At 36.4% G+C, this 27,427-nt stretch overlaps 1 protein-coding gene across 3 annotated transcripts in view; it reads right to left on the bottom strand.

Moving 5' to 3' along the window:
* The window catches only part of LOC110031247 (uncharacterized WD repeat-containing protein alr3466), a 39,261-nt gene extending 12,417 nt beyond the window's left edge, over positions 1-26,844 (bottom strand). For all 3 annotated transcript variants that reach the window (XM_020734365.1, XM_020734364.1, XM_020734363.1), the window contains exons 1-6: positions 26,406-26,844; positions 25,978-26,323; positions 25,705-25,861; positions 17,298-17,342; positions 2,498-2,663; positions 701-1,062 (exon numbers count right to left, since the gene is read on the bottom strand). In XM_020734365.1, coding sequence (XP_020590024.1) covers positions 701-1,062; positions 2,498-2,663; positions 17,298-17,342; positions 25,705-25,861; positions 25,978-26,323; positions 26,406-26,600 — 1,271 coding nt within the window. In that variant the 5' untranslated portion in view covers positions 26,601-26,844. The remainder of the gene's footprint in view (positions 1-700; positions 1,063-2,497; positions 2,664-17,297; positions 17,343-25,704; positions 25,862-25,977; positions 26,324-26,405) is intronic.
* Positions 26,845-27,427: the final 583 nt, after the last annotated feature.

Here is a 27,427-nt window from a genome sequence, read left to right as displayed (position 1 = left end):
ATGTGTGTGTGTGTGTGTGTGTGTTTATATATATATATATATATATATATATATATATAATATGCATGTTTGTAGGTACCTCTATACAAAGATGTATGCATATAGGTACATCCATATATACATATATGTATGTAGGTACGAACATACATATAATCATGTATGCATGTATGTACGTGTGTTTGTGTGTGTGTGATAAAATGAAGTGCGTGCTTTTATAAAAATAGTTTGGATAATTTTTGGGACATCTTGAAAGGGGGTAAAATTATAAGATACGAATGTGGTTGAACTGGGCACTACAAAGGAAGCATTAAGACGATGCTTCTTTCTATTAGAGAGGGGGGGCATTTGAGTCATGAATGTAAGAGTTTGAGTTTTGGATTCTCTACATGAAGATTCAGCATACACGAGATTTGAAAGATTTATAGACCCTGGTCAATCGAAGACAATTAATCACTGAACACTACAAAATATTATTTTCGTATAAGCTGGCATGGGACTTAGGGAAAACAAAATAACAATGGCAATACACCCACAAAAAATATTAAAAAAGGGAGCATGAACATTAAAAAAATTAAAAAAAAAATGATTAAGCCTCTCAACCATTAGATAAATGAATGTTATCAGCAAGATAACTATATTCCAGCTTTAGATTGATAAAATGTTTTAGCATTTTTAAGCATGAAGACTACTACAAACATACCCTGTTTGAACCATAAACAGGTTGAAGTCACAAGGGTTTGGCAGCACACTCATGCATCTGCTATCTATCTGATGTTTAAATTCAGCTCTTTCTGCCAACAGATCATAACCAATAACTCTTTTGTCAGAACCAGTCGATAGTATGACCTTCTTCTGCAGCAATCCTGCAACTCCCATGACAGCAGAAGTATGTTGGGTGCGATGTATTGCCCTGGGTTTCCATGAATCATTTTTCTCACTCCAGAGGATCACAGCATGGTCACTCCCACCAGTTGCAAAACATAAATCACTCCAAGGCATAAAAATGATACTGTTTATGATGCCCTTTACATGAGGTTTTTCTTCCAAGAAAGTAACTTTTTTCTGTATGCAACAAGTAACAAAAAATAAAGTGTTAATGCAATATATTTTAAAGCATCCAATGAGAAAAAAAGCAAATTACGGAATGAGAAGGGACAAAGCAATCCAGACAATGCAAGCTTTGCAACTCTCAAGCTAATTGAAAGAGCAAGTTTCTCTACATATCCCTGGCAAAATCGTAAAAACGGCCCATTTCCTTTGGTTGCATGTGACAACAATAAAGAGCAATATATTTTTTTTTCATATTATGAGCATTTACGAGAACACAAACACCCCTATACCATGAAAACAGTATTAATCACTTTCTTCTCCCGTATACCATCCTCAGATACTTTATCTAATGTTCACCCACAAGCTCGCATTTGCACTAGTTTCCCTTCCATATAACTCCATAAATACAGCTCGTCTGCAAGCTAAAAACTTTTTGAATTGCAATCTTGGCAAAAACTCACTGGATACATAAAATGACGCTTTGAAAAGTTCATTATAGGTACCAAAACTCAATTTGAAATAGAATCTTAATAACTTTCAGTTAATCATTTCCAGATTTTTTTAAACTGTACCGTAACCTGCAATCAGCGAGACAATCAAGCACACTTATGCTCCCTTAAAAATAAGAGAGCTCAAAATTTAACCAGTTGAACTTCACGATTGGGCATCTTACAGCACCAGAATGTGAAGATTTCCTTCAATCCAAGCTCAATAAACCAAAAAATTCAAGAGAAACAGATTCTGGTTCAGAAAAAGAAGATCCACTTTCAGAGAAAATTCAATATCGAAAGGGGCCATTCATACAGGCAATCAAGAGTTGTTATGCATTCCAATATTAATGCAACAAAATACATTAAATAATTTCTGCTTTTCTTCCCAAACGATGCATGTCTGACACAATCTCTGTGCTAGTAATACATGATGCATACAGATTTTTCAGAGATCAAGATCCAGAAAACAAAGTTTGGCTAAAAAATTACTAATAAACAATGAACTTCAAAATTTAGCCTATTTTTTTATTATATAAAGGAGTTTCATCGTTCAAGCATTAATATTATCACCTTCCAACTTCACAACTTTATGATTGTAATTAGTAATCCAAACTAGTAACGGTTTGATACCTATAGAGAAGAGAACATTATGATGCAAAAACGAAAAAATTTCAATTTTTTTATTTTTCGTAGACATTTCTGTGTCACCAATTCAATAAGCTTCAAAATCAAGGTTTCCATGCCAAAGTATCAGGGTATAATACATAAAAATAAAAAATGGAGATTACTTGAAACTAGTGAAAATCTCATATATTGTTTTCATCTCATTTAGGAAGCATAGTGTCGACACAAATGGATTGATTCACATATCCTTGTATGTCATTTTAAAAGAACCCATTCACAGTATTGGGACATACAGTTTTTCAGTGATGAATAGACTTTGAAATGAAACTTACATTTCCAGACAATCTAAGATTCAGCACTGAGATCTGACAATCACCAGCATCGCCAGTATATGCAGAAAATAGGCTATTTCCATCTGGGTGCCATGCAATATCTTCTGGCCACCTCCTGTGTTTAGGGGAGAGGCAATCTGTACTGCTAAGCAAATTAGCACTAGGCCTGCAATATGAAAGAGTAAAGTTCAGTTAGCAAAGTAGCGTTAACTTAATCTATTATTGTCTTCATCCCCATTGTTATGCATTGATATTTTGTACTTCAAGTTGAGCTTAGCGCAGCATCCATGTTTCTCTCAACATTTACCGTGTATTTAGCATTCATCCATCACAAAATGAAAACCCTAATAAACACAGGCCAGTATCTAGATCACATATGTCGTGTGCGTGCCAAAAACTCTAGTAATAATAAAGCCAACAAATTCATGAATAAGCATACACGAAGAATGGTATTTCCAAGCTAAGTTTGTTCAGTAAGCCATCTTTTATGGATATAACTTTTTATATCTATAGATTTTTTAACCCTGCGTTTGAAGATGGGATTCCCAATTACAAAAAATACAAAAAATAAAAAAAATTTAATAGAAAACACAAAAGGACTCTGCTTTGCACTTTACAATTTTGATAAAGATATATCAAGGTTCAATTTGGGAGAAAATATGGAAGATAGCACTTACGGAAATCATTATTCATTGCAGAATCAGTGGCTAGGCCTGTGAAAACCTTTAGACTAATAAAGGTGACTTTCAATAATAATGAATAGGCACACATGTTGTGCAAACAATAGTTGTAGCTCTGAAGCAAGTTTTTGATACATCCTACAATAAAAAACCTGACAATGGATGATAAATGGCAAGCGGTATGTTAGTAGAATTTCAGCAAAACAGCAATAAGGAATTGTTGTGAAGACTTCTGGAGCAAAGAACAGCAAAAAGAATATTATTTATGTAAAGGAAGCACGAGAATACACAAAGTACAACACCACGCTGCCAACTTCAAGATTATGTATTGCAATTGTATTTGTGTTTCTCACACACTTATCCCTCACATTCATACACCATGCAAATGGGTGGCTCGTCACCGAGCCAATATGTTATGTAATTCTCTCTAACAAGAGTTACATCCCTACTCTTCCTACGGCACCGCTCCAAATCGTAGTAGACATTCATTTTGATCGCTGACTCCACGGCACATCCATTTCTTCGAGTCACTACCTCCGCATGCTTCATAACTTGTACATTTGCATGTATTGCACTTGGATTTGTGTTTCTCATACACTCATCCCTCACATTCATACATCATGTGAATGGGTGACTCATCACTGAGCCAATCTGTTGTGTAATTCTCTCCAACGAGAGTTACATCCCTACACTTCCTACAGTGCCGCTCCAGACCGTCGTAGGCACCCTTTAGAGTCATTGCCTCCACGACACACCCATTTCTTCGGGCCGCTGCCTCTGCAGCACGCCCACTCTTTGGGGTCACTTCCTCCACGACACATCCATTTCCATTCTTTTGGGCCGTTGTCTCTATGACACGCCCACCCTTTTGAGTCAATGTCTCCACGACACATTTATTCCTTTGGTTCGTCGCCTCCATGGCACAATCATTATTTGGGTCGATGCATCTACGACGCGCCTGTCTTTTGGGTCACCGCATCCATAGCACACCCATTACTTTGGGACGTCGACTCCACTACAAGCTTACTCTTTTGGGTCACTGTCTCTACTACACCCATTCTTTGGGACGCTGCCTCCACGACACGCCCACCCCTTTGGGCCACAACCTCCACGACAAACCTATTTCATTAGGTCGCTGCCTCCACGACACGTCAACCCTTTTAGGTCCCTGTCTCCATGGCATACCCATTCTTTGGGTCATTGCCTCCACGGCACGCCGACCCTTCAGAGTCATTTCCTCCATGATACACCAATTTCTTTGGGCCGCTCTCCATGACAATCCCGCTCTTGAGTCACTATCTTCACAGCACACTCCTCAACACTTTTATCATTTGATTGTATACATTTGCAGCTGTATACATTTGCATCTGTATGCATGCATGGATAGTGAGTCAGGTGATATGTCATGTAGCATGCTCAATTTCCTTTACATTTAACACTTGTTTTATATGAAATTATACTTTAAAGAAGGGTATTTTATTTGTTTTTTCTTGCAGATATAACAGGTAGGAGAACTGGAGCCGAGATGAGTGAAACGGAGGCAAAATGGAGCACCTGGGGAACAATATGGTTCCAGTGCAGTGGCATCTAGGCGCCAGACTTGGCTCCACCCTGGGGCCTTGGCGCTAGACTTTACCCAGCAGACAAAGCCAACGACGCCTGGGCACTAGAACTACCCGGGGTAGTTTCTACAATTACTTTAGCATGAATTTCCCCCAACAGATCATTGTCAAAACTGGGAGGAAGCCAAGAAATGAAGCAGAGGAGAGTTTAGAGTTATGTTTTATTTTCTCTTCATTTTCTTAGAGAGATTGGAGAGGAATTTGAAAGAATTCTCTAAGGGAATACTCTTAGAGAGATTGGAGAGGAATTTGAGAGAATTCTCTAAGGGAATACTTAAACAATGCAAGGAGCATTTGGAGATCACTTGTACAGGAGTTTTCACCTTTTTTTTTCTCAGAGAGAAAATTAAATGTTGCATTCTACATTGTCTTATACTATTTGTAAACTCATTTTATTTGTAAACTCATTTTCTTGTAAACTCATTTTCTATGGATTTGTTTTATTATAAGATGATGAATTGTAGTGTATTCTTCATGCACTTTGAGTAGTTCCTTTATACATTTCTCTTGATATGAATTAGTTAAATTTGTAGAATATTAGGATGCTTTTAGAATAGGTTTTTATTCATTAAAGTGGTGGATTTCCTTTTTGTTTAGTTTATTTATCATTCTAGTTACTTATCATTCTGACCAAATGATATGTTAAAATTCATTGTGAACCCATAAAGACTCGGGAGAGCTATGACATGAACAACTAGAAAGAATCACATTACACTAGTGGGTGAAGGAAAAATAGTCCATAGGGCAATGCAAATAGATAGGGAAATACGCTTTGAAGGGTTCAAATTGGGGTTTCTAGGATGACAGGCAGAAATACTAACCAAGTTGAACCAAATATCTTTAAGGACTCGGAAGAGGGTAAAGATGAGAATTGTTCATATTTGTCATTAGCTACAATTTATATTCTAAGTGTTTCATTCCTACACACTACTTATGTCATTGCAAGAGAATGGTAGTTTTTATATCTTAATTTTTTTTTCACTTTATTTAGCTTTAGTAGAATTACCTATAAATCAATAAGATTAGCCATAATTTAGCACGACTAGTAAACACAACTTAAACCAACTTTAATTTCATACTAAGACTCATTATAGTAGGCTAGAACTTTTCTTAAGCTCAATTACAGCATTCTCTGTGGGATCGATAATCTGAACTCAATAATCTGATATTACTGGTACGACACGTATACTTATGTAAAACACCTAGTGTGTAAATTTCACCTGAACTAGGAAAGGTAACAAGATTTTGGCACAGTTGTTAAGGATAAAGGCGTAGTGCCACATTGCTACACAAATCAAGTTCCAGAATTCATAGCACCCGTTTAAGATCACGAGAGAGTACATCCACAGGCATACCAAAAGAGTATCAAGTTTTTGATGCATTTGTCGAAGAATGCAAAAAAAATTTAGTTGAATTAATTAAACTTGAAAAATCATATTGTAGTTTCTTTAAGTGTTTATTTGTTTGTTTTTAACAAAAAAAAAACAGAAAAAAAGAAAAAGTTATTGAGTGATTGTACTTAACTTACTAGTTGAACCTCTAGTTGTCTATGTGAAATTCAGGACCTTCGGGACCTGTACTCTACGATTTAGAAATAGAGAGAACAATTAGAAGGATTCGAAAATAGAAAAAAACTTCACGAATTTGTAGAAGAAATGACGAATATTCAACAGAACAATTTAGATAACCAAATACCAAGTAATAAACATTCTAACGCTCATAGACCATTAAGAGAATACGATAATCCTACGGCAAATGAAATTCACTTAAGTTTTTAATCTTCTGTCGTAGAAGCTAACACATTTGAACTGAAACCTGTTATTATCCAAATGGTACAGAACAATCAGTTTAGAGGAACCCCGTTTGAGGATCCAAATTTACATTTAGCAAGTTTTCTAGAATTTTAAATTACATTTCATTAAAGCTGTGTGTCAAACAACATTGTTAGACTTAAACTTTTTCCCTTTACCTTGAGGGATAAGGCTAAAATGTGGTTGAACTCGTTAGCATCAGGATCTATCAGAGCTTGGTGTGACTTAGTGGGCTGACGTAGCCCAAAAATGCATTGTTAAGTATTTCCCACTTTCAAAAACTGCTAAACTTAGAAATGATATTACTTCATTTTGTCAGTATAAAGGTGAGTCAATATACAACGCGTGGGAAAGATTTAAGAAACTTCTTAGAAAGTGTCCAATTCACGCTCTGCCCGATTGGTTAATCATTCAAACTTTTTACAAAGGTATAGCAGGATTTCTTGTATCTATTATTGATGTTGCAGCTGGTGGTTCACTCATGTCAAAGCCATTTGATGAGGCTTACTCTTTGATTGAAGAGATGACTACAAACAAATTTCAATGGTCTTCTGAAAGGGTAAACCCTAGAAAGGTAGCTAGTGTGCATGATAATGAAGTGCTTTCAATTCTTACTTCTCAAGTAGCAGTTAATTCTAGAAAGCTAAATCAACTCAGAATGAACGAACCTCAAGTAACTCCAGTAATTGAAGAAAATTCATTTGGACAAATGGTTGATTATAACACTCAATCATTCGAGACCTTAAATGTAATTAACAATAGACCTAATAACCCTTATTCTAATTTCTATAACCCATGTTACAAAAATCATCTTAATTTTAACTGGAATAACAATTCTGGTGGGGGGGGGGCCAACAATGAGTTAATAAACAAGCAAATCTTTTAGAAAATTGGAATAATCATGGCAGCATCAACTATAGACTTTTTTATCCATCAGGCTTTAACAATAATCCACAATTTATGGAGAAGAAATTGTCATTGGATGATGTTTTATTGCAAATAAAGAATCAACTACAAAGTCAAGGCTCAGCAATAAGGAACATAGAGAATCAATTGTGACATATTGTTAACTCGCTTAACAATAGGCAAGGAACTCTTCCTAGCAACACCAATAGAAACCCTAAGGATAAGAATAGTGAGCATGTTAAAGTTGTCTGATTAAAAAACTGAAGAGAGTTGGAGGATGTAGTTAAGAAAGAGATTGAGGTTGAAAAAGAGACTGGAAACTAAAAAACCAGAGGAAAATATTTCTAAGGACTTAGAAAAACTAGTCTGTAAAACTAAGATTAACTTAGAAAAACCACCACCTTCATTTCCTTAAAAGACTTCGACAACAAAAGCTAGATCAACAATTTTCAAAAATTTTTAAAGTATTTGAGAAATTAACTATTAATATTTTTTTTTGTGGAAATTCTGGAGCAAACGCCCAATTATGTAAAGTTCATAAAAGACATTTTTAACAAGAAGAGAAAGTTTGGAGATTATGAGACAATTTCACTCAATAAAAAGCGTAGCGCTATAATTCAAAAAAAACTTCCTCAGAAACTTAAGGATTCTGGAAACTTTACTATTCCCTATGCAATAAGAGAATGATTTTTTGAAAAACCATTATGCAATCTTAGAGCAAGTATAAAACTTATGTCATTATCTATTTTTAGAAGGTTGGAGTTAGGAGAAGTGTCTCCTACTATTTTAACCCTTCAGTTAGCTGATTGATCGATCGCTTATCCAAAATGGGTTATAGAATTTGTTTTAGTTAAAGTGAATAAATTCATCTTTTCTGTTGATTTCATCATCTCAGATATGGAAGAAAATAAAGAAATTTCAATCATTTTAGTTAGACCTTTTCTAGCTACTAGACAAGCTATGATAGATGTGTAAAAATGTGAATTAACAATGATAGTAAATGATCAGAAAGTTACATTTAATGTTTTAAAATACATGAAATATCCTTCCAAAAGAAATGAAGATGCGTATTTTCGGATGGACTTAATTGACTATTTTTGTAGTAGTCATTTTTAGGAAAGTTATGAAGTTAAACCAATGGAACCAAATTTGGATGAAGAAATTAGCAAAAGTTCTCCTAAAAAGTAATTGTTTAAAATTACTGAACGGCACATTCTGTGGTATGCAGACACATTCAATTATATTGTTAATGATGTTATGTCCTATGGTCTGACATACAATCAACAAAAAAATTTATCCACGACACCAAATTTTACTTTTGGGATGACCCATTTTTATATAGGAAGTGTAAGGATCAAGTGATTAGGAGATGTGTATCCTTAGAAGAAACTCTGAAAATTATTAAGAATTGACATGATCGAAAGATTCTTATGAAAGATTTTGAACATGGACAGAAAGTTTTACTGTCTAATAAAATACTGAAATTATTTCTCGAAAAACTTAAAAACATTCGGGGTCATTTACTGTTATTCAAGTGCATCCTTTGGTGTTATTGATATTAAGATCCTAGAAGTGATAGGATGTTTAAAATGAATGGACAAAGACTTAAATCATACATAACTAGAGAGAGGCATATAATTGATGAGGTCTTAATGTTGGGGGTTAACCTGAGTAAGTATCTAAAGTTGTCGAGCTGATGACGTTAAACCAAGCGCTTCTTGAGATGCAATTCAAGGTATGTATTTGTGTTTATGTTTGTAGTGTGGTGTGTTATTCTTTGTTGTGGATTTGATTGTTTGATGTTGTTTGTGATTTTTTGGTTTGTGATGGATTGCTTTCATTTTAGTAAGTTGTAAGAGTGGTGATTCCTTAGTTACTCGTTGTGACTAGACTTGTATTTGTTCTCTAGTCGTACTTGGATTAACTAGTCCACTACATCTTAGTTCTCAATCGAACTTAAAGAATTGTTAGAGACATGAAGAGCTTAGACATAGGATAGGTCAATCTCAATTCAGTTACTTCATTTATCTGATCTTGTTTTTTATCAAGAGGGTTTAATAAACCAGCTTATAGAAGAACATGAGGATGATCTTCACCTTTAGTCTTATGTACTATTAGAGGTACATACTTTAGAGGATGAGACAATACCTGAGATTGGCAACACATAATTCAATATATCAGGGGCAATCTTGTTTATGGGTTTGACCGTATTAAAATAACTAAAAGCACCCAGTAGTTCATTGGAAGGAAATTCCGTTAGAAATTGGAAGTAAAGAAGAGAGGAGTGATGAGGAGGAAGAGCTAACCTTATTTATCTATCATGTTTGTGTATTCATTGGAAGGAAATTCCTTATTTAAAATTTTATGTAAATGAATATTCAGTAGAGTTAAGTAATTTGTAGGTGAACACGTAGGAAAATGATGTTTCTATTCACTTTTTGAAAATGATTATATATGTGGATAATTAGGAACCTTTAGATACATTTATACAAGAGTTTAGCCTTTATTTTCTTTTCAACTAATTATTTACATTTTTGAAAAAAAATTTGAAGTGAAGAAATTTGATAAGTTGTACTTTGAGGAAATAATAGTAAAATTCAAAACTAACGAAGGCATATCCAGATATAGCAATTCTCCTATAGATATATTACGGATTGAAAAAAACCCTAAAGTAAAAAGATACGAAAAGAAAAAATAAAAAAGTGAGGATAAACTTGAGAAGAAGCCTAACTAAAAATTAGTTTCACTAGAGTCTATCCAATGTTTTAACTTCATCATGATCCTAACTTGATGGTCTTTAAACAGTAATAGTCAAACCTTTTTAATGAAGTATTTAACTCTACTTTTCATTCTCTAAAGTACCTAGATTTAGCATGTGTCAATGATTTTTGGAAGTAAATAGAAAATCAGAATTTCTAAAGTTAACTATAAGAATTACTTATACCTTAGTGTTAAGCTTATTTACTAAAGTTGATCCTAATGAACTATGACACTCTTAAAGAAAATATGAAGGAAATTTTTATTAAGTCCACTACCACAAATTAATAAAACAAAATTTAAATTACTTGAGGACATGTGACGTTTAAGTTTGAGGGATTTTGATATGTCCTATAGCATGCTCAAATTCTTTTGCATTTAATACTTATTTTTTATGAAATTACACTTTAAATAAAAATATTTTTTATTTTTCTTGCAGGTATAACAGGTAGAAGAATTAGAGTTGAGATGGAGTGAAACGGAGGCAAAATGAAAAACTTGGGGAACAGTATGGTTTCAACACCGTGACGCCTAGGCGCCAGACTTGAGGGCCAAGGCGCTCCACCCTGGAGTCTTGGTGCTAGCCAAGTGGCGTCTAGGTGCCAAACTTCATCCAGCAGATAGAGCCAGTAGCGCCTAGGGTCCCTGTGGCGCCTAGGCTCCAAAACTGTTCGAGGTAGTTTTTGCAGTTACTTTAGCACGAATTTAGGAGTTAAGACAGGTCGGAGGTAGTTCAAGCAAGCGCCCCCCCCCCCCCCCCCCCCCCCCCCCCCCGGATCATTGTGAAGACTGGGAGGAAGCCAAGGAAGGCAACAGAAGAGAGTTTAGAGTTATGCTTTACCTTTTCTTCATTTTCCTAGAAAGATTGGAGAGGGATTTGAGAGAATTCTGTACAGGAATACTTTTAGCAGTGCAGGGAGCATTTAGAGATCATTTGGGGAGTTTTCACCTCTTTTCTAGGGAGAAAGTTAAGTGTCGCATTACATATAGTCTTGTATAATTTGTAAACTCATTTTCTATGGATTTGTTTTATTATAAGATGATGAATTGTATTGTTTTCTTTATGTACTATAACTAGTTCCTTTATACATTTCTCTTGTGATGAATTAGTTGAATGTGTAGGATATTATAATGATTTTAGAATAGGTTTTTATTCATTGAAGTGATAGTTTTCCTTTGTGCTTAGTTTACTTATCATTCTGGCCAAATGATATGTTAAAATTGGTTGTGAACCTATAAAGACTCGGGAGAGCTATAACATAAACAATTAGAAAAAATCACATTGCACTAGTGGGTGAAGAAAAAATAATCCATAGGTTAATGCAAATAAATAAGGAAATACGTTTTGATAGGGTGATAAGCAAAAACACTAAGTCAAACCAAACTTCTTTATACATTCCGGAGAACATAAAGAAGAAGATTGCTCCTATTTATCACTTGCTACAATTTCTATTCTAAGTGTTTCACTCCTACACACAACTTATGTTATTGGAAGGGAATGGTAGTTTTTATATCTTAATTTTTCCACTTAATTTAGCTTTAGTAGAATTACCTTAAGAGTAATTCAATAAGATTAGCGATAATTTAGTAAGACTAGTAAACACAATATAAACTGACTTTACTTTCATGCTAAGACTCATTATAGTAGGATAGAACTTTTCTTAAGATCAATTATCGCATTCTCTGTGGGATCAATAATCCGAACTCAATAATCCGACGTTACTAGCATGGCTCATATATTTGCGTGAAACCCCTAGAGTGTAAATTTCACCTGAACTGGGAAAGATATCAAAATTTTGACACAGTTGTCATGGATAAAGGTGTAGTGTCACATTGCTGCACAAATCAAGTTTTAGAATTCATAGTACCCATTTAAGATTACAAGCAAGTACATCCATAAGCACACCAAGAGAGTATCATCAGGCTCGATAGGTGAATGACCTCGTGTTGGTCGCGATGTCTTAACGAGCATTGCTTGTCGGGTCGATCCCGATGAGCAATGCAAGTTATCATATCTAGACTGACATGAGTATGACTATGCTAAGGAACCAAGAGATCTAATTCGTGTCACCCTACATGTTACGGATCCGCATTTATTAACCCTTATTTTAAAACTATAATTTTTTTTTACTTATTACATAGTCATAATTTTAAAATTATGAATATAGCAAACTAGGCTATATATAAGGCTAACTCTTTTAAAATCCATCATGAGTGACACCATTTAGATCCCTTGAATCTTTAGTATGGGGCAGGATTGGCGACCTCGTCAAAGTTATACGTACCCAAAGGCTTTACCCTGTTCACTTAGATGTTGATTATTACACTTTTCATTAGATGGTGTGCTAGGCTAGGACTATGTCTTGAATCTTTAGTATGGGGCAGGATTGGCGACCTCTTCAAAGTTATACGTACCCAAAGGCTTTACCTTGTTCACTTAGATGTTGATTATTACACTTTTCGTTAGATGGTGTGCTAGGCTAGGACTATGGTGCTAGATAGTATTTTCGACGCCTCTGACTATTGTTTTTTGTCAGGTTGTTTGTTCTAGTCATGCTTCACTTTTGTGCTTTTTGGTGTGTTTGCGCTTGCTTCTTTTGATATGTAATGATACTATGTTAGGGTGGTCTTCTGCAGAGGTCATGCCATATATATACACACACACACAAGTACAAATAAGGGGGGAGCAACGTAATAATTACTACTAACATTTTTCTACAAGCGCTACTTAGCTCCCCCACTAGACACGTCGCATGTGTGTTTGACTTTCTTGTTGACATTATCTTCGTGCAGGTCAAGTTCTTTTTTTATTTTTCCTGATATACATTTTAGAGTCCTAGGAAGAGTGTATTAGAAATAAGGAGCAGGCACAAATTCCAAGGCGTCAGTTGAATGGAACCAAGTGACGGCGACCGATAGGAGTAGGTGTGTCTCGTACCTTAATTCTAAATTTTATTTATATATAAAATTAGGATCAGGTTTCTTTTCTGGGATATTTCGTCGACCCAGCGACACCAATTTTTATAATTTTATATATCACATGTTTTTTTGCTTTTCTTAAATATTTGCATGCTTGAATTGTTTTCTTAAGTTCTTTCTAGTTTATCTGAAATGATAAAAAAAATATAACTTGGTCTCTCTAGAACCTAAAATGATAAATTTTTCAATATCGTAATAATAAAAGATCGAGATAATCTACAATTTGGGATTAAAACTGTCAGGATTTTTCAAAACTTGTTTTTACTTTCCTGGATGGCGTTCAGGCCGGTTTTAAAACGAGTTGCATAACATGACCTTCACCCAAATCATATAATAAGGTCTCATAATATTTAAGAATCGCTCTAGATAGCTGCATTATATGAATGTACCGAAGAGAAGCTCACGTGTTCTTCAACCCGGCTGACCCAGCAAATATTTCTACTTATGTGGTTGTCTAGTGCGCTTAGGGTGTTAGAAACTCCCCGACCCAGACGGGATGTAAGTCCTTTGTTAATTTCTTTAACTTTACAGCTGAGCCTTGCCTTTTTTTCCTTCCAGTGGCATCCTCGCCACATCCGCAAGTATAATTCCTGCCTCTTAGAGCTTCACCTGATAGTCATAGAATAGAGTTTCGTTCCTTTGACCTTAGAGTCATCGGGGTCCCCGCGGACGACTCAATTCACAAATTGCTGATTAGGGATTTCAGGACGTATTGGGTTGACTACCTTCACAACCAGATAGAATTAAGGTCCTAGTGCTTGAGAAGAAGGGTCTGTGGTGCCACAACCTGACTACCTCTACTTGTTAAAGACTACTCTTCTCTTACTTTGACTACCCACTTTGAGCCCCGTCACCCCTCTTACCTTTGTTGGTATCATCTTAATCTCGATTACTAATGAGTTATCGTCCGTTTGAGATACAACGATTTATCCTCTGCCTTTATGGTCTGGATGCGTTTTGACAAATCGGGATTCCCCGTCATGATGGTTTAGTTGTTTTGCAGACTCTATATGCTAATGAGTCAGTTACCCATGTAAGACCGTGAAAGACTTACTCTCCTCCACGTGGCTTAGTGAAAGCTTTAAAAGCATCAGAACATTCCACTGCTAAAAAACTGTCCTTTGATAGCTATGTACGGGTTGTCACTTCTAATATAAACAAAACTCTCTGAATTATGAGTATTCTTGGGCAACCCCTAATACGTCCTCTTGCGAGCACTCTAGATCCCAGAACAGACAAACACATATAAATCTCTTGTTGTGGGTAGTCTATGGTGGTATTCTTTCATACATATTGGTTCAAGATACTTCCATCCAATCTTGTTTGGGTGAACATACTTGACCTATCCTTATGAGGTTTATCGCACGTAAGCTCTCTACGTTTTCTTTCTTTTGTTGATATTTTTGTCAAATGTTCATCTTTTTCTGGTTCCTCTTTGAACATACTTGACCTATCCTTATGAGGTTTATCGCATGTAAGCTCTCTATGTTTTCTTTCTTTTGTTGATATTTTTGTCAAATGTCCATCTTTTTCTGGTTCCTCTTCTCCTGATCATTCACATGATCCGGAAAAAAGACTTACTCGGACAAAAGAAATATATCACAATGGACAAACTGGAGACTCCCAAAAAAAAAAGAGCAAGAAACAAAACATCATGCACAGGTATTCTCCTTTTTTACACTATTTGTTACTAACTGACAGTTGTGAATCAAAGTACTTTGAGGAGGTCACTCAAGTTGAAAATTCAAGGGAGTTGGAGCTTGTCATGGATGAAGAAATGCAATCTTTAGAGTCAAATCAGACATTGAATTTGACGGTACTACAAAATGGCAAAAAAAACACTGTACAACAAGTGGGTCTATAGGCTGAAAGAGGAGTTAGATGGTAGAAAGCACTAAAAGCCAAGATTTGTTGTAAAGTGTTTCCAGCAGAAGAAAAGAGTAGATTATACAGAGATCTTCTCCCCGGTGGTGAAAATGACGACGGTCAGAGTTGTGCTTAATCTGATAACAATGGAAGATCAACATCTGGAGCAGATTGATGTAAAAATAGATTTTTTACACGGAGATTTGGAGGAGACATGGTGCAACCACAAGGTTACAAGGTTCCATGCAAAGAAGATTTGCTCTGCAGATTGAAGAAGAGTCTCTATGGCTTAAAGCTTATAGGAGGTTTGACATATTCATGTTAGACAATTGGTACTTGAAGTGTTAGGCAGACCACTGTTACTTCATCAAATACTTCAGCAATTGTTACATATTGCTTCTTTTATATGTGGATGACATGTTGACTGCAGGGGCAGATATAGAGAAAATCAGGGACTTGAAGAAACAATTACCAAGTGAGTTCGAGATAAAGGATTTAGGTCCAACTAGAAAGACCCTTGGGATGAGAATCAACAGGGACAGGATTGCAGGAACACTGAAGTTATCTCAAGCTGAGTATGTTGAGAAGATCCTATAGAGGTTCAACATGAGTGAGTCGAAAGCAATTGACACTCTTAGGAAGTCACTTCAAACAATCTAAGAAGCTATCGCCTAACTCTGAAGCAGAGCAAGCACATATGGAGAAAACATTGTATGCTTAAGTAGTTCGAAGTTTGATGTATGCGATGATTTATACTAGGCCAGATATTGCATATACAGTTGGAGTGGTCGGCAGGTAAATGGGCAATCTAGGCAAATATCATTGAGAGGCGGTAAAGTGAATTCTCATGTATTTGAGGGGAACATTCAATAGGACACTTTGCTATGGAAGTGTTGGGGTCAGACTACAGGGATTTGTAGATTTAGGTCTGGCAAGAGAAGTGGACAATAGGAGAAGTACAATGAGGCATATCTTTAAATTGGGGGAACACAGCAGCAAGTTCCGTTTCCAGGTTGTAGAAAATCGTTGCACTTTCACTACGGATGCCAAATATATTGCAATAACTAAGGCAAGCAATGAGATGATTTGGCTATAGTTTCATGACAGAATTGGGCAAGGAGCAGAGAATTAGAAAACTTTACGGTGATAGTATGAGTTTGATTCATCCTGCTAAGAGCACTATTATTCATGCCAGAACGAAACACAACCAACTGAGGTATCATTTCATTCGCTCGCTTCTTGAAGATGGATAGTTGTTCCTGAAGAAGATAAACACAGCTCAGAATCCTGCGAATATGTTGAAAAAAGTGGTGACTATTGAGAAACTGAAGCTATGTTTAGCTTCAATTGGGTTTCATGAAGATTGAGATCGGAGGTGAGCCGCACCAGAGTATGTGACCACGATAAGTGCTATGAAGGCAATTCAGATGCAAGTGCAGGTACAGAGGACTGGTGTTTGGTGTCATCATGTTTAAGTGGGATATTGTTATTTGTGTGGAGCAGATGCAGCCCGAGAAGCAGAGATGCTCGTGCATATGCGTCAACTGGCGCAGCAGACAGTAAGGTCGGCACATATGTGTCGACCATTTAGCGCATATGCACCCGCTCATTGAGGTTACAGCAATGTTGGTGCATAGGCACCAACCTTTAGGCACCTAAGCAACCAACATAGGCGCCAAGGGCAGTTTTAAGTGGGATTCGATTTTTAAGTCCAAATTCAAGTGGCGTAAGATATAAGAAATTGATTATATACATGGATCATATAAGAAAAACAGAGAAATATGTTAGTGTACAATGAAAAAATTGAATATACACATAGTAATATATACCAACTCTACTCTCGTTATTTATTTTTCAAATTCTAAAAAATTATAACATGGATCATGTTAAAGTACAATGAAGAAATTGAATGTCGAGGCGAGTTAAGGAAAAAGAAAATAATTTATTGGAAAACAATCGAGGTGAGTTAAGGAATAAGAAAATAATTTATTGGAAAACAATCAGATACAACTGCTTCCAAAATACCAACAGGCACTTTTCTAATGCATAAATTTATCCTGATTCCTGTATGGCACCTATAATGTCAAATGTTACAAGTAGCAAAGTTTTCTTACGCTATGGAATCAAAATAAGCTCTCGTTGAAACAATCTGAAACAGTTTAAGCATTAAGAAGCCTACCCTTTAGCTTGTACTTGCCATAGATTTACCACACCATCAAGCGCACTGCAAAGTCATAAGAAGGAAACAAACTGTAAACAAAAACTCAATGGAAATTTCAAATTTAAATAATTTAAAGAACATAATTGATTTTAAAATATTAATTTTAAAATTAATCAGTCATGGTGCCTAAGAACAACGGGCTTGAGGCGGAAAAAAATTGTATGCCAGCTTATAACTATTTTAATAGTGCCAAACAAAAATACTTTGCAGCAAATTCAACCTCGTGGCATGACAAATAAACACTAAACAGTAAGAACTGCGTAGTTATTTTATTCTATCTATCAGCTGAGACACCAGTAAAAGAAGATAATGGATGGTTAGGAGTATCAATAATATTACTACTAAGGGCAGCTGCGTTGCTTCTTATTCCATTAAACACAATCTTCTACAATAAATGACCAAAAAAGAAATCTATAGTAAATTCAGATACATGAGTGACTGAATACAGCTTTATACTGTATTCTCGAGGCATACAACCTAAGTATTTACAACTTAAATTGATAGTGGGTGATACTTAGGCAAAAATTTAATTGACAAAAAATAAGGCTTAGTTCATTATAAAGCCAGCCTGGAGCACTGACAACCATATTGTCTCTATTGTGATCTAAAAGTCATAAGTTTGAAAAGTAAAATCTTCTCAGCGTGCATTGTAAAGTAAAGCTGCACAATTCAAACGCTATCAAGTCCTAATATTTATGGGAATTCATACACAATGTTGACTTTATGTCCATCTCCTCTCCCTCAATCCAAACGAGAGCAACTTCCGCAAGCACTCATCGAATTCGTTGTCGCTAGTCATTGGGACAGCTACCTTTTGTTTTCTTTTTTTTTCTCTCTTTCTCCTTATCTTTCTGATTTCCTTTTTATTGTTTGCCTACATTCATTCAAGCTAAAATTACTTTTTATTGCAGCTGTCGGAATCATTCAGCATCATTGTCATTGAGATGATATTGTCGTTCTTCATCTTTTTTGTGCACTCTATGCAGCTGTTGTGATTATTTATTATCATTGTCATGGAGACAAATTGTTGTCCTCCTAATTCACACTTTCACTAAATCCTAGCTCCCATCTCATCATTTTAGGCATACCTAATAGGTATATTTCTCTAAAACAGATTGACTTATGCTAAAGCCATGGAATTAAGGGGAATAATTTCAGTAGCGATTTAATTCCCTAATTATTATGTATCCTTAAATAAAAATACATAGCTATTGTAACACAACATATGAGTATGTGTATTATGTGTGGTTGTGTCAGAAACAATGTTATTTAGGTCTTTTAGTTTGTTACTCGGAGGATATTATTTCTTAGGATTCCAAAGGAGTGTTACATTTTGAGGCAGTGGCTTACATTTCTTAGGTGAAACACATACCCTCCTTAGTTAGGGGCATTATCCTCATCACTTGCTATAAGTTTGCCCGTGTAGTTAATAGAGAAACAGCCAAACCATAAAAATTCAATGAAATTTTTATGATCACAGTGATAAAGGATGTCATGCTTGTTAGGTTTACCAAGCCATTTGATGCAGAGACTCAAAATACTCTGAAAATGGACCAGGTGATAGCATAACCAGTTTTATTTGTGTGTTTTACCATGTTTGGCATGAAATAAATTCGTTATTATAACAAAATACTTTTATACATTTATGAGACATGCTTTCGTACTTGATGAACGTGAATATTAGTGTTACACCCTTGTTGACATGACTAACCAAGATGATGGGTCCATAAAGTGACAACTTTCTTAGGATTCATTGGTATTCACTAGATGGATGAAATTTTCCCTCTTTTTCAAAGTATTATGAGAGAGACTATGGATATAAGATACAATATAACTTGCTGATGAGTCATTTTTGGATATATAAATATGAAAGATGTGGTTGTGGATGGATATTCAAACATGCAAAAGCATTAATAACTATTTTTTATATGGACAGAGCAAATCATTGCCAAATAGCTGAAATTTTCTTATTAATCACACCACAAGGCATTACAATAACATGATACTATTATGATATTTGTAGCACACCTATGCATTGATTTTCATGCCAATTTCATGTATCATATACATGTCTGTTTTATAGGAACAACGAGAATAATTCCCAAATTTATCGGGGCTTAGGATCAATTAGAAACTAAACCACACCACAGAATAACAGGATCGCATAAAATTCGAGAAAACCAAAATAAATCTAAATTCAAGCATAATCAAAGCAACCAAATAAATACACGAGAATTTTATGTGGAAAAACCCGAGAATGAAAAAAAAAATCACAGAGCCACACCATCAAAAAAATTCCACTATGAATTCAGAAAGTTTTTTACAAAGAACATGCACCAATTTCCTCTCTACACATAAGAAAACTTATAGAACTCACTCCACTAGTTTCCTACTCTGATCTGACTCGAAAAAACGCACGCCAAGATCACAGAAATCCTCCTCTCCGACGATTATCTCCTTCACCAGAAACTTGTCGAAGAAACCTCGCGCAGGAACTTACCCATTACGTCGCTCAAATTCGGCAATTAAAACCCCAAAATGGAGTAACTGCGATGGTGCGCAACAATGGCCAGCTCTCGGGAAGGAAAGATCGCGCCCTACACAATGGGCGCTTAAGCGTCAAGGCTGGCGCTGGAGAATCAGTTTCTCATTTTACGCCCCAATGTGGGGGCTTCAGCGCCCACAGGCCAACACAAAGGCGTCAGGTGCTCGATGTCCCATCCTGTGTTGGTGTTTCGTCTCCATGAGAACTTAGCAATCTCCCACTTGGAGACTATAGCACCCAACACCAGTCCTCTGTACCATCACCTCCATCTGAATCACCTTCATAGTCACGTACTGTGGCTCATCCCTGGTTTCAACCTTCATGAAACCTAACTAAGGCAAAGCATAGCTTCTGTTTCTCAATAGTTACCACCTTCATCAACATATCTGCAGGATTCTAAGATGTGTATATCTTCTTGAGTAATAACTGTCCATCTTCAAGGAGAGAGTAAATAAAATAATACCTAAGCTGAAAGTGTTTTGTCCTGGCATAAAAAAGTTGAATTCTTAGCAAGATGAATTGCACTTATACTATCATTGTAGAGATTTCTAATCCACTGCCCTCTGCCCAATTCTAACATAAAACTCTGTAATAAAATCATATTCTTGCTAGCCTCAATGATAGCAATATATTCAACCTCCGCAGTTGAAAATACAACATCTTCTGTAACCTAAAAACCCAACTCACCGATGTGTACCTAATGTAAAGATATAACTTGTAATATTTCTCCTATTATCCACATCTCCTATCAGATCTAAACCTATAAGTCCCTATAGACTAATACCTGCATTTCCATAGCAAAGTGACATGTTGATTGTTCCCCTCAAATACCAGAGAATCCATTTTACTGTCTCCCAGAGATGTTTGTCTGAATTGCTCATGTACCTACTGACAACTCCTACTGCTTATGCAATATCTGGCCCGGTACAAATTATTGAAACATTAAATTTCCAACTATTGAAGGATACGAAGTTCTCTCCATAGGTGTTTATAGTGCTTAAGAGTTTGGCGATGGCTCCTTAGTCTGAAGTGCTACCAAAGAGAGTGCTAACTAGTTTCACCTCACTCATGTTGAACCACTATAGGACATTCTCAACATACACTGCCTCTTTTGTAGGATTTTTTCAACATACAGTGTTCCTGCACTCCTGTCCCTGTCTGCACTCCTGTCCCTGCTGATTCTCATACCGAGAATCTTTCTAATTGAACCAAAATCATTCATCTCAAACTTACTTGATAACTGATTCTTCATGTCCCTAATTTTCTTCATATCCGCCCCCACAATCAGCATGGCATTCACATACAAAAGAAGTAGAATATACAATTACTGAAGTATTTGATGAAGCAACAGTGATCTGTCTGACACCTCAAGTACTAGTTGTCTGGCATGAACCTGTCAAACCTCATATATCACTGTCTCGAGGCCTGTTTCAAACCATTGAGGCTCTTCTTTTTAATCTGCAGACCAAGCCTTATTTGTCTTGAACCTTGTAACCTTGTTGCACCATGTATAACATCTCCTCTAGATCCCTATGTAAGAAAGCTATTTTTGCATCTATCTGCTGCAGATGTAGATCTTGTTCTGCTACCAGACTCAGTACAACCTTGAGAGTCATCGTGTTCACCACTAGGGAGAAGATCTTTGTATAATCCACTCCTTGTTGGAAAGTCTTTACAAAAAGCCTTGCCTTGTAGCACTTGCTACCATCTGATTCCTCCTTCAACCTGTAGACTCACTTGTTGTGTAGTGCTCTTTTGTCATTTGGTAGTACCGTCAAATCCGAAGTCTGATTGGACTCCAAAGAATTCATTTTTCACCTTCAACCTGTAGACTCACTTGTTGTGTAGTGCTCACAAGAAGTTTGGTAGTACCGTCAAATCCGAAGTCTGATTGGACTCCAAAGAATTCATTTTTCATCTATGGCTACCTCCCACTCCCTTGAATCTTCAACTTGAGTGGCCTCCTCAAAGCACTTTGATTCACCACTATCAAATAGTAACATATAGTATAAAGAAGGAGAATACCTATGTACGGGTCGTATCACTCTGATGGATCTTCTAAATTTTGTCGCAGGTGACTAAGAAACTTCTAGCGCTTCTTCTGGCTCGGTACTTCTTTTCTTCATATTCCTAATCATCAGTGTCATCGATCTCAACATATATAGATTCTTCAAAAGTAGCTTACAGACTGTCATGGGTTTTGATCTTGTCCTTGTACATCTCTATTTCATTTAAAGTGACGTCTCTGCTTCTACTGAATTTCTAATTCTGATAATTTAGAACTTGTATTCAAATTCATCTAAGTCATTCCAATGAAAGTGCACCTAACAAATTTTGAGTCAAGCTTGCTCCTGTACCCTAGATCAACATGCACATATGAAAAACGCCTAAATACTTTTAAATGAGAACAATGTACCTTTTTATCACTTCAGGCTTCTTCAGGTAAGTCTTTCTCCAAAAATACTCATGAACTACAATGCTTCATCCAAAAACTGTTTTGACAAGTCTGCATGTAGCCCCATGCTCCTAGCACGCTATGTGATTGTTCTGTTCATGCGCTCAGCCACACCATTCTGTTGCAGTGTCATTGGGACAGTGAACTCTTGTATGGCCTCATCTATAGCACAGAACTTCTGATCGTGATACTCGCTCCCGTTACCTGATCTGAGACACTTCAACTTCAAGTCTGTCTCATTTTCTACCATAGTCTTTTACTTCTTAAAAAATTCAAATACATCAGATTTCTACTTTAAGAGATAAACACATATCTTTCTCGTGTGATCATCAATAAATGTGACAAAATAGCAAGAGTTTCCAATTGACTGAACTGAAGTAAGACCTCATTCGTCAGTATGCAATAACTTCAATTTTTTTTATTTCACCACTAACCCGCTCTTAGAGAAAGAAACTTTCTTCTATTTGTCATATTTACAATCTTCAAAAAAAATCAAGATCGGTTGATTTTAACCCATGAAGCTTATTTTTAGAATGTAAGGACTTTATATATTTCTTGCTCATATGGCCAAACTTACAGTGTCACAGCTCTGCATCCCTCTACTTCCAGCCACATCAATGAAATCAATCATTTCATTGATCAAATAAAATGTGTCTTCAATGTTGCCCCAAGCTATCACTAATGCCCCTTGGACACCTTCCACGAATCACCCGTCCTGACTTTACCAGCTGGCTCACAGAGATAAGATTTCTCTTCAAACTTGGAATATGTTTAACTTCAGTAAGCTTCCAGACTATTCCATTCAACAACCTGATATCAGCATCACCCTTACCTACGATACTGCAGGCATTGTTATCTCTCAAATAAACCTTCAGCACTCTGAGTGTAGTTTTTAAATATTTCTTTATTGGGGCAAGTATGAAAGGAGGCAATTGAATCTACTATTTATGATTCAATGTTGACTACGGATAACACCAGCGAGTCATTTTGGATTTCATGAATAGAGACATTTGTAGAAAAACTCATTTTCTATCCTCCACCACCAGCTTTCCTTGAAACTTTGCAGTCCTTCTTAAAATGTCATTTTTTACCAAAATTTCGGCATTCTCCTCTACTTGACTTTGGTTTTCCTCTCTTGGCATTGGATCTGTCTCTGCTTGTATTCCTGCCCAGATTCCTTCCTCTGTTATCAGCATTCAGCACAGAACCTGGAGATTCATCATTCGTTGCTTTTTCGCGAACTAATTCATTCAGCATCAGACCCACGATGTCATCGAAGTTCAACTTCGAAGCCCTTGAAGAATTGCTCGCCGACGTTACCAAACCATAACAATTGTCCAGCAATGATAATAGTATCACCAGTGCTTTGACCTCATTATCAAACTTGATCCCTATATAACACAACCGGCTCATCATAGTGTTGAAATTATTGAAATGCTCTGCCACTGAACTATCTTCCAACATCTTCATATTGAAAAACTTCATCAGAAAAATCTTCTGCTAGAAAAACCTTATTCGAAGCAGAAGGTTTTTCATACATCTTGATCAATGTCGCCATGAGATCTACGTAGTTTTCTCATTTGCAATGTTGAATGCAATATATGAGGAACGTGATAACCTGATCAAATCTAATGTCGTTCAATCCAACACTTCTCATTCCTCCATAGGCACAGAGACTTAGGCTTCTTTGTAATTCCTTGTAGTGGTAAGTATAATTTTTTATGATAGAGCGAATCTTCTACCTACGTCTTCTAGAAATGCGAAGTTTGTCCCATTGAACTTCTCGACTTTGAACATCATTTCTTTGGTCATTGCTTTCACTCGAATCAAACCCTTCTGATACCAGTTTGATAGGAATAACGAGAATAATTCTCAACATTAACGAGGCTTAGGATCAATTAGAAACTAAACCACGCTACGAAATAACAAGATCGCACAAGATTCGAGAAAATTGAAACAAAATCTAAATGAAACAAAAATCAAAGCAACCAGAAAAACACACATGAATTTTGCGTGGAAAAACCTGAGAATGGGAAAAAACCACGGAGTCACACCACGAGAAAAAAACTACTATGAATTCAGAAAATTTTTTACAGAGAACTTACATCAGTTTCCTCTCTACACACAAAGAATTTTATAGGCACGTTGAGATCACAGAAATCCTCCTCTCTGACACTTATCTCCTTCACCAACAACTTGACGAAGAAACCTCATGCAGAATCTTACCCATTACACCGCTTAAAACAAAAAAACGGAGTAACTGCATCGGGCGCAAAAGCGCCCAGCTCTCGAGGAGAGATTGCGCCCTGCACAAGGGGCGCTTAAGCACCCAAGGCCGACACTCGAGCATAGGCTTCTCAGTTTGCGCCCTAATGTGGGCTCTTCAGCGCAGCGCTCGGTGTCTGATCCTGTGTTGGTGCTTCGTCTCCAGAAACTTAACACTGTAGTCATGTCATTATACTTTAATAAATAGACATTCTTTATTTTTTTTGTCTTAAAAACTCATTTCTTTTTAATATTCCATTTTATACATCCTATAAGGTTGATTGATGGATAGTCATCACAAAAATAGATTCATCAAAAACAACTAGTCTTAGGGTTCCATGTTTACTACTATAACCATAATTTATTATTTTAAAATTTATTCTGAATTTTGCTCTATTACGGCTTTTTTAGTTGACCTCTTAATTTCTATTAGTTTGATGATTTAGTTTTCCCTTGATGCTACATTATTTGAATATCCATTGATTCAGAAAAACTTCATTTCTTATATATCACCACTACATATGTATGTTTACATTTTTTTGTGCATATGAATCATTTCTCAAGAATACATAACTGCCTTATTTCACCTTAGCTCGTAGGTTTGTCTCACATAAGAAAAATCCCTTCATGATGTCTCATCATTTTGCACGGGCACATTGCATTTTTTAATAAAATTTAACAATCATATTGAGAACAATCTAAATGCAACTGAATAGCATTATGAGGATTAAGTGATCAAATTTTTGTAATGACAATTCCAAGAAGGATTAAACAATTTGACCTTTTAAGTTCCTAATGCAACAGAAGCAATTAATGACAAGAACCGAAAGGAATTTGAGGAGACAAAACTTAAGACCATCACTCAAAAAGGATAAATTATAAAGCGTTTCGCATGTCAGGTAAAACTCAGGTATGCTTCACATAATGGGATTTCTTTGCAAATATTTTATGGTCCGATAGTCCTAAAACTATTTGGTCATAATGCATGGGCTATCTGAGGCAATCATATTTGTTAGAAAGACTAAAAGAAGTTATCATTCCAGAAAAAAATGCACTGGAAAAGATGTGCTGTAAGATATGCCGCATGCCCTCACCCCTACCTAGTAACCAGTAGTTGATCATCGACAGGGCTGAGCACAAGAGTTCTCAGCTTCCTCTTATGCTGGCTATGAATGTAAGTGCCTGGCTGGAATGGAATTATATTCGGTGAAGAACTCTTTCGTACATTTGGGATCAAGTCCTGATGCTCCTTCTCAACTGTAAGATATTAACAGAAAAGATTTGAGTCATCATTGTCTTCGCATTCCTAGCATTGACAAAACTTCCATGATGAAAAATTGTATAACGGTCAATCTGTAAGAGATCATATTTACCAAGCTTCCTCTTTTCTGAGCTGCGTACCGTTGTCGTTTCCCTCATTGATTTCTCGGGAGCCTTAGGCGTGGGCTGATATAAAGAAGTTGGTTTACTGCGAGCCGCTACCTCCGGTGGAGGAACTTTCGTTGTTGTAACCTTGGGGTTTATTGAGGGAATAACAAGCGGCGGTCTCGACAAATGGCTCGATGCAATGGTCTCTGAACGGGCACCAACTCCATTGACAAGAGCGGGGCTTTCTGCCCTCGATCGCCTGCCACCGGCTGGTCCAGAATCTCCAGATGACCCCCGCAGTCGAGCCAGCTGCAACCGTGACTCCTGCAATCTCCTCTCTGCGGCCTCAGCCTACAGTTAAGCAATCAAATGATATAAAAAAACAGAGCAAGGTAAATCTAGGGCTCCCATCGTTCGGAACGCTATGCGAGACCTGGGATTGGTAATAGGAAGCTTTCTGGTTGAGCTGCTCAAATTCCTTGGTGCGGTGCTCGATGAGAGCGATCAGCGCCTCTTCCTGCTCCTGAATGGAGTTCCCTAGAAGACCTTCCCCTCCTTCGTTTTCCGATTGTTCCAAGTCGCCGTTTTCCTCCAGCTTTATCTTCTTTGGAAGAGGATGGAGAGCCATGGCCGATTCTTGTGCCCCGTCTTCGTCTTATCCCGCACTAATCTGGTTCCAATGATTCGAGAGCTGAAGGCGAACTCGCCGTTCTATGGTTTCACTGAGGATAGGACAGGAAGGATTGAGATCTCGAGAAAGAAAAGTCGCTTAGATTCTGCTGGTGGTGGTGCTTCCTTATGTCCCGGACTCCAGCGTTTATGGGAAGGCCAGAAATCGCAATTTGAACGGGAAAGAGGGGAGCACCGTGCTGGAAAATATGATTTTACATGAAACGTAACAAGTTCTTCGGATAAGTATTTTTTGCTAAATTCTTTTTTGAAAAATTATGATCTGAATTTCATCTCAAATCATTAAATATTTAGTACATTTTGCACAAATATTGAGTAAAATCACTAAGAGCTTGCTATTTTTCTTAGCCATTCAACTGAGATTTCTTCTTACGGTAGGATATGAACAAGTGTGATAAACTTAATTTAAATCTACTTTAGCATCAATGGTTTCTTTTTCAAATATTTGATTTACGTTATAGGTGTATTCTCTAAATGGTTTTGTAATTATTCATATTCTTCAGATTGAATTTGTACAAGAATTGTGATAATTTTGATGGAGACTAAATGCATAATCAGATAAATAATAGAGGACAAAGGCTCAAATAAATTGCATTAACACCCAAAAAAGTTTACATCTCATTCTAACCATAGGTAATACTTTTTGAATTATGTTCAAAATTGATTCAAATCATGTTCAATTTATCATTGATTTTGTCCTGCTTATGTTTTATTCTTGTTTGAATATGATTTTATATGACCAGATCGCGGCAGCACGCATCTCAA

The sequence above is a fragment of the Phalaenopsis equestris genome, unplaced genomic scaffold (genome assembly GCF_001263595.1).
Source record: "Phalaenopsis equestris unplaced genomic scaffold, ASM126359v1 Scaffold000798, whole genome shotgun sequence".
In the NCBI taxonomy this organism is placed as follows: Eukaryota; Viridiplantae; Streptophyta; class Magnoliopsida; order Asparagales; family Orchidaceae; genus Phalaenopsis; species Phalaenopsis equestris.
This window is presented reverse-complemented; position numbering and strand designations above follow the sequence as displayed.